This window comes from Arachis ipaensis, chromosome B7 (genome assembly GCF_059453495.1).
Source record: "Arachis ipaensis isolate K30076 ecotype BB chromosome B7, ASM5945349v1, whole genome shotgun sequence".
Taxonomy (NCBI): domain Eukaryota; kingdom Viridiplantae; phylum Streptophyta; class Magnoliopsida; order Fabales; family Fabaceae; genus Arachis; species Arachis ipaensis.
In genome coordinates this window covers 91,497,178-91,505,580 of record NC_142442.1, presented here as the reverse complement: position 1 = coordinate 91,505,580, position 8,403 = coordinate 91,497,178, and the positions used below count along the sequence as shown (strand labels likewise).

Genomic DNA, 8,403 nt, shown 5'->3' with positions numbered 1-8,403 from the left:
ATATCCCCAACATTCATAGTAGCATCATGTAGTAATTCTTTATATATGAAATTATAATCAATAAGCATTGACGCAATCATGATTTATAAAATCTAATATATTGAAATGGTAATAATTTTTAACCATATCAATAAACTAGGGTTCATACTTACCTTTATTGTATTGCAAATTTGACTTTGATTTAGTCAAAAAAGATGAAAAAAAACTAGGAAATGTGGATTACGTATGGAAAAAAGAGAAAATTTTATTCAACAAAACTCCTTTCCGATAAACAATTATTCATTATAGATTTTCATGTTGTAATCCAAAAACCTTGGAATAAATAATGGGTAAGACATGGCATGCATTTGTCTAAAGAAAAATGGAAATTGATATTCATCTCTGAAAAAAAAAATGCACCACAGAAATTGATAATAGGTACTTACATTAAACAAATAGAGAGAAGAGCACAAATATAAGAAAATAAACAATAAAAGATTCTAAATTAAAATTGAAAACAATGAGGGAATGAGAATGGGCTTGACGATATAATGAAGGGAAGAAGTTGATGACAAGGAAAAAAAAGGGAGAGGTGTATGTGAGGTTTGAGTAGAAAGGGTTAAGAATGAAGGTTTTAGGTTGGATGTAAAATTGAAAAGTAATTAAGGAAGACGAAGACGAAAAAGACATGAACATATTGACGACGTGGCTTCAGTTAGATATGCATTAATGGTTTTCTTTGTTTTTTCTTCCTCACAATTTTGGATTGTTAACCTAAGGTAGGCAACCATGGTTTTAGGATTAGATGTTTGCTTATAGAGATTATAGAGACATCAAACTTCAAAGTCTTTGTAGTCACGTGTGTATATGAAAGAAATTTGTAACAACAAATTTTCAGCTATAACTAGCCAAAACTTTTCATAATTTATTTTATTTATATAACTTAATAATATTTTAAATTTTTATCTCTCCTATCAATCCACTTATCATATTCTTATCAGCCACACTTATTAATGATATTAATTAATATCATATGCCTAAGTATTAGGTGTTCTTATAATCACTACTTAATATTTCCTTTTATAATTTGAATGTTATATTTAAGAAACAATAAGGACAAATAACAATAAAAAGCGGTAATAATAATACACATTAAATGATTTTAATTGTAATTAATTTTTATTTCCTTTAATTCATTTATTATCATTGCAGGAATTGGCAAATGTGAAAGTTTTGTATTTTAGGTTTTTCATTGTTAGAAGGATCATGAAGGTCGTTTACTTCCTCAAGCCAAAAATCACAACTCTAGTTCAATCACAAACACAATTGGGATTGGCCAAGGAAATTTACAAAAAATCGCTGTTATCATTGCAAATAGTATGACATTTGAATTTGACCTTAATACGGTATCTATGTTGGAAGGAGTTGAAGAATAATTTAAACAACAGACGGACTCACCCGACGAGGTTGTTGTCAGTCAACCAATTTCCGAGAATATGAAAAACCACACTAGCTTTGATGAGTTATGGTAATAAACTGATTAAATTTTTTTGTGCGTAATTTTTTGTGCAGTTATACTTATACTGTAGTAACTAAGTTCATACACATAACATTCATAAGTTCATATACAAAACATCCATTACGTACAATTAACATTTAAAAATTAAATTCATGTTTATTACATATTACATCTATACACATATCATTTTTTAGTTATTGCATAAGTAAATAACAAGTTATCACATGTTTTTAAATTTTATCATAATTGCATTTGAAAAAATTTCAAAATCTTAAATTAATTTATTTAATCGATAAATTTTCTCATAACATCAATAAATTCAACACATAACATGCATAATTTTATATTAACAACATCCATAATTTTGTACTCATAATATTCATAATTTCATACATATGATTTCTATAATTAATAAATTTTTACAATTAATATTATCAAATTTTAAACTATGCATCTTATTGTATTCTTCAAATGATCTCATATGTGAACTAATGGGTCATGATTTTAATTATTTTAATATTTTTTATTTAATATTAATATGTATGCTTATTTATTGATTTTAATATGACGAGTTAATAATTATTTTTTAAAATTTATTTTTTAATTTTTGTTTATATTTTATATTTTATTTTTTATTTTATAATAGTCTATATGTAAAATATGAGTTGTATAGTAAAAGTTGTTAAAATTTTTTAATTTAATCTCTATAATTTCTGTAGAGAAATTGTATTTTAATGGGTAATAATTAAATTGAGGAATGTAAAGGATTTCATTTGGGAAAAATTGAAATTGATTTGGGAAAGAACATTAGTGACTCCAAACACTAAAAAAGGTGGGTGATAAGGAGGGTGAATAATAAGGAAGTGTATGTCACTTGCTTATAAAGAGAATGAGAATTTTTATGTGACATTTATATATTGTAATTATTCTTTGGTTACCTAGCATCACCGTATTCTGACCCAAAAATATAAAGTTAGGCCCAGCAACGAAGAAGGCCTACCCGAAAAAGGGTAGCCACTTCTACCTGCCTGGCCTATTAGGAGGTCAGACGCGACTAGGGAGGTTCAGTTCCACTTATCCAAATAAATAACTAACTTACAGAGTCTCTCCTACTATCTCTACCTCTTCTAGAAGGTAGATGTCAACAAACTCCCAAGATAAAAGGTAGAACTACTATAAAAGGTGGTTATCTATTCTATTATAAATACACTGACACCTTTAGCTATATTCCGGTCTCAATCTACTAAAACCTACCTAAAGCCCTTGATAACTTAAGCATCAAAGTCTCTTGTAGGTACGACTCCCCACCTCCTGATGAGGAACTCGGATGGCAGCACGCCGACACTAGCACAGGTCGGACGCTACCTCACAAAGAGTCTGGAACTTATGTTCAGGCTCAAATCACCGTTTCAGGTAATCCTCAGAACATTGGCATCGTTCAGCCCTTGATAATGGCGGACAATCAATATGAAGATGATCACATGACATTTGAGTCATGACCAGAGCATCAACATGATGACATGATGCTAGCATTACCTCCACTTGGAGAAAGAACGAATGTCCCCACGGGGAAGAAACATCGAGATACCCTTCAACCATGGTAGATCTATTTAGAGGTTCACCCACCCGAGGACGAAGAACCACCCCATCCAACTGAAATACTAAGGTTAGTTCACGGCCACTGTGGATGACTAGAACAACTCGAACTAGGAGCTGAACGACAATGACAAGCGGAGCAAGAATTGCGAAGGGAGATATGATGACTAAAAGAGCTAGAGGAAAAGCTTTTAAAGTTGGAGGTTGATCTCCGAAGATGAAGTAATTAGGCAGATCAAAGGAAAATCCTCTAGGAGGAGAAGATCCATTTGTTGAAGAGATCATGCGAGCTAATGTTCCTAGAAATTTCAAAACTCCCGACATGGATCTCTAGACGGAACAACTGATCTGAGACACCACCTCAGTAATTTAAAGAGTCGGATGTACCTATCCAATGCCTCTGATGTGACTCATTGCAAAGCCTTTCCGACAAATTTGACTAAAGCCGCGATGAAGTGGTTTGATAACTTGCTTTGATGACCTATCAAGGAAGTTCCTTTCCGGGTTTTCAATTAAGAAAGATAAAGTGAAGCATGCTCCAAGCTAGCTAGGGGTTAAACAAGAATTCGGAGAGACACTCCAAGACTATATGGAGAGATTCAACAAAGCGTGCATGAAAATACAAAACTTGCTTACTGAAGTAGTGATAATAGGATTATTTAATGGCCTTAAAGAAGGATCATTCTCTCAATCCATATCCAAGCGACACCCAGCTTCCTTGTACAAAGTGCAAGAGCAGGCAGAAAAATACATCAACGTGGAGGAAAATTTCCGACTTAGAGAGCCTCTCTTGAGGCCCAATCTGCTCTACCCACCTTGGGAAAAGGAGAAAGAAGCTAAGAAAAAAGAAGAGTACAACTCGAAAAAACCTCGAATGTGTCATAATTACACCCCACTCCGAGTCTATCTTGTAGACGTCTACAGGGAGATATGTCACACTAAAAAGCTTCCACCTCTTCTTCCAATCAAACACAAAAGGCAAGAAGCCAGACATACTGCGAGTATCATAAGCTTTATGGACATTCTGCTAATGACTGTTACGATTTAAAGAATGTCATAGAAAAGTTGGTCAGAGAAGGTTGGCTAGACAAATACTTAGCTGAGGGGTCGGTCGACCAGAGGAAAAAGAAGAAAGATGAAGATGGGGGTCGACAAGAATGCCCTCACAAACTCCTAAACAACACATACACATGATTAATGGAGGGTTTGCTGGAGGAGGAATCTCAAAATCGTCACGAAAAATACATCTTAAAGAGGTGTACCAAATCGGGGAAGATAACAAAACTCCCGATTTAACAACTATCTCATTCATCAAAGAAGATGCTCAAGGAGTGACACCTGGCCATGATGATCTAATGGTAATAACAATAATCCTTACCAATGCAAATTTCTATAGAACTTTGGCGGATCAAGAGAGTTCAGTGGACATATTGTTTAAGCCCACTTTTAACAAACTCAGGCTTGAAGAAAAAGATCTATAGGCTTACCCAGACAACCTCTTCGGGCTGGGGGACACACCAATCGAACCTCTTGGATTTATCTCCCTATACACCACCTTTGGAAAGGGCACGAATCAAGGACATTAAGCATTGACTATATTGTGGTCGACGTCACTGATAAACCCCATTTTGAGGGTTTATCTTGTATCGATTTTAGGGAATTCTAATACCTTTTACCCACATTTATTCAAGGAAATAGCATGGTTTCATAATTGTTTCCTAATTTGTGCTTAAGTGTGAAAACATGCTTTTTGAGCCCTTAAGTAGCTAAATCTAATTCACCTTTGATTCCATTATATGCCTTGATGTGTTTGTTAGTGAATTCAGATTGGAAATGCTAGGAATGGATCAAAGGGATGGAGAGGAAAAGCATTCAAGTGGAGTACTCATGAAGAAACAAGGATTTGGGATGCTGAGAATGACGCGCACGCGCAGAGGACGTGCACGCGTGGATTGTGACGTTGCAAGGCGACACGTATGCGTACTTGACGCATACGCGTGGATAGGAAATTGCCAAGCGACGCGTACGCATACATGGTACGTACGTATCGATGCTCGCACGTGACTCACTTAAAGGCAAAACGCTGGGGGCAAATTCTGGGCTTCTCAGGCCCAAACCCAACTCACTTCTGATGCTATTTAACCCAAGGATTGAAGGGAAATCAGATATCTCTAGTTACCATTAGTTTAGTTTAGTTTAGTTTTGGAGAAAAAGTTAGTTTCTAGAGAGAAACTCTCTCTTCTCTCTAGAATTAGGATTAGAGGTAGATTAGGAATTTTTAGATCTAGGTTAATTTCATGCTTTAATTTACTTTTCCTTTTGTAACTCTTGTTCCTCTACTCTTCCTCTCTCTAATTTTGTATTTCATTCTTGTAATTCTCTACTTTTATGTTGATACACTTTATTTTCTCTTTAATGCAATTCATGTTCTATGTTCCTTTATTGTTGATTTGCTTTATTGTTGTTAATTTTCTGCAATTAGTAGTTGTAGATTAATAACTCTTGCTATTTGATTTTACTTTCCTTTTATGTCTTCCAAGTGTTTGTCAAAATACTTGGAAGGATGTTAGAGTAGATTTTAGTGCTCTTGGTTTGGGAAGGTAACTTAGGGACTCTTGAGTCACTAATGTCCAAGTAATTGACGATTGGGAGCCATTAACTCTAGTTCTCACTAATTGAATTAGTGGAAAGCTAGGACTTATGGACTAGGATTTATATAGCTCATTTGACCTTCCTTTACTACTAGTTAGAGGATGACTTAATGGGATTGATCCTTGCCAATTCTCATGTTGTGGTTAGTGATAAGGATACACTACAACAAAACAGCAAAACGGCGGCGGTTATTTTGGGGGGGGGGGTTGCGGCGGTTATAACCGCCGCTAGAATCAGCTCCCGGCGGTGAGCGAAACGCGGCCAGGTCAACTGTCGGCACAGCAGCGGCGGCGGTTTTGAAGAACCGCTGGAACAACCGCCGCCAGAGTCTATCGGAAAATAGCGGCGATTTAAAACCGCCACTATGTGCATGAACCAAGCAGAGTGGGTGTACGGCGGCGGTTTAAAAACTGCCGCAAAATTCGAAATTTTAGTTACAGTTGAACATTCACGGCGGTTTTAAACCGCCGCTAAAAGGTCGATAGGAATTTCTACCATGATAATTGCGGCGGTTAAAAACCGCCGCAAAAACTGTATCATGTTTTTTTTTTTTTAAATAAATAAATTTATATATAAACTATTTCCAACTGCTTCAATCCTAATAAAAAAAAAAACTACTACAAATATTAAAATCTACATCTCAAAGTAAAATAAAAAAAGTGACCAAAATAATATAAACACTGCATTTCAAAATATAATATATATTTAATAAGTCTTACATAATCATAAATCCAACACAATCAGTGTTTAACACCTATATTTACATATCAAAGTAAATTCAAATAATGCAATACTAAAATTGAATTGGAAAAGAATTATGCTATTAATATTTAACTAAGCTAAAAACCTAAAATAAAGAGTTACTTTGATAATAAAGGTCTTCAGTCACTTCAATCATAAAATTCTACAACTACTTCATGGAATAGTAGAAGGTGACCTTGTCTCTATTGGAGATTCTGCAATCTAGGATTAAAAAAAAATAAAAATATGTTAGAATAAAAACAAAGACCGTTAAATAATTTAAGTCTAATATGAAAAGGCATAAGTCATCTACACAAATTAAGAAAATGAACAACAATAACTAAATCATTATTTTACTAAATCATGCACAATGAAAGATTCAAGAAAAAAATCTATATATAATATTTACCCCATTATTCGTAGCTGTAGGAAAGTCATGTGGCACTTTTCCACCCATACAATGATTAATGAAATATGTCACCTGGGCTTGTAATAAAGAAATTGTTGCTTTATTCTCTTGTAATTCTACTTCCATAGAGCGAACTTTAGCCATATCAAAGTCATGATTGCATGAAGAAGATGCCCCTCCTAAACTATTAGAAGATTTCATGACTTGGGAGAGACAAATACCAAATCCTACACCTTTAACACGACCCGGGTGTTCTTTTTCAAATAACTTGATATATGCATCATCAGTAGAACTCTCATTAGCTTGAAGCAAAGTTAATTGTTCCTATGGTAAAAATTTGAGAAATGCATAATCATTAGAATAATATCTATCATCATTAAGAAATAAAGCCAAAATAAAGTGAAAATGCTTACACTTTTCTCTCTAGCCTCATCATTAATAAAAGATCCATCCTTCTTCTTATGACTAATTGGATACATTTCAGCTCTAGTAAAAACTCTCTTGTTTGCAGTTTCCTATCAATTCAATAAATCGAAATTCAATTCCAACGCATGTAAAAATTAAATAACATAATATTATCCTGATAAAGACTCAATCACAAACCAACTCGTGTTTCTTCCTAGCAATCGTCTTCGATCCGAGTGTATGAGGAATTGTTTGTTTTTCTCGATTACTTGCATTTTTCTCACACATTTCCTACCCATGCAAATTCAATTAGCAACTTGTCAATATAAAGTGAAAGATAGAATGAGATAAAAATAAATATAAAAATTAAATATATACTTTTATTCCCAAAAAAAAAAAAAAGGAAAAATGTACCCACTAAAATATACCGAAAATTAAGACAGTGCAAATAATGCCAAATATAGTTTCTTGTTTTAAAATATACATGACTACTAATTATTTTTATATTGCTAACTTGGTATATCAAAAATTTTTCACACGTTTATTATTTCAGAAAAAAACATCTTGGCTTCTCTTCATAATCATTGATAGTTACTAGATTGTTTGCTAAATAATTTAAGAAGTATTTTTAATTATGAAGAATCTATTTTTTGAGTGTTGTTCTTTTAAGCTTACATTTATTAGCTTGAAAAAATAAGAGGTAAATTTATTTATTTTTTAATCACAAGAATATTTTTACAAAAGCAATCTAAATACTTTTAAAATTAACTCTTTTTTTTTTTTATCTTTTTTCCCTCACTACAATAAAACATTGTTCTTGTGGTGCCTAAAATTAAAGTCCCTATCTAAACAGGTTCATACATCGTACATGTAAATGTCATTCTAGTGGCAAACCAAATCCTAGAAGGAATATATTTACTTTATAGATGTATAAATTAGCTTAAATTGAATTTTTGTAGGAACTTATGCAGGTATATTGACTATTGAAGTAAAAATATTTGTATCGTGTCTCAAATTAGTTCTTTAAAATTTCAAGTAATTAACCCAATATTGATGACTCCCAAATGTTTTGATTTGTGACTAGTGTTAAGTTGGCAGAGCG

At 33.1% G+C, this 8,403-nt stretch overlaps 1 protein-coding gene across 1 annotated transcript; it reads right to left on the bottom strand.

Moving 5' to 3' along the window:
* Nucleotides 1–5,906: 5,906 nt before the first annotated feature.
* On the bottom strand, nucleotides 5,907–7,589 carry LOC148553357 (uncharacterized). Its single transcript, XM_088494811.1, has 5 exons — nucleotides 7,500–7,589; nucleotides 7,310–7,411; nucleotides 6,897–7,220; nucleotides 6,466–6,500; nucleotides 5,907–6,075 (listed from the first exon to the last, which is right to left on the bottom strand). The coding sequence occupies exons 1-5, from the start codon at nucleotides 7,587–7,589 to the stop codon at nucleotides 5,907–5,909; spliced, it is 720 nt and encodes a 239-aa protein (XP_088350937.1).
* Between the last annotated feature and the right edge of the window lie 814 nt (nucleotides 7,590–8,403).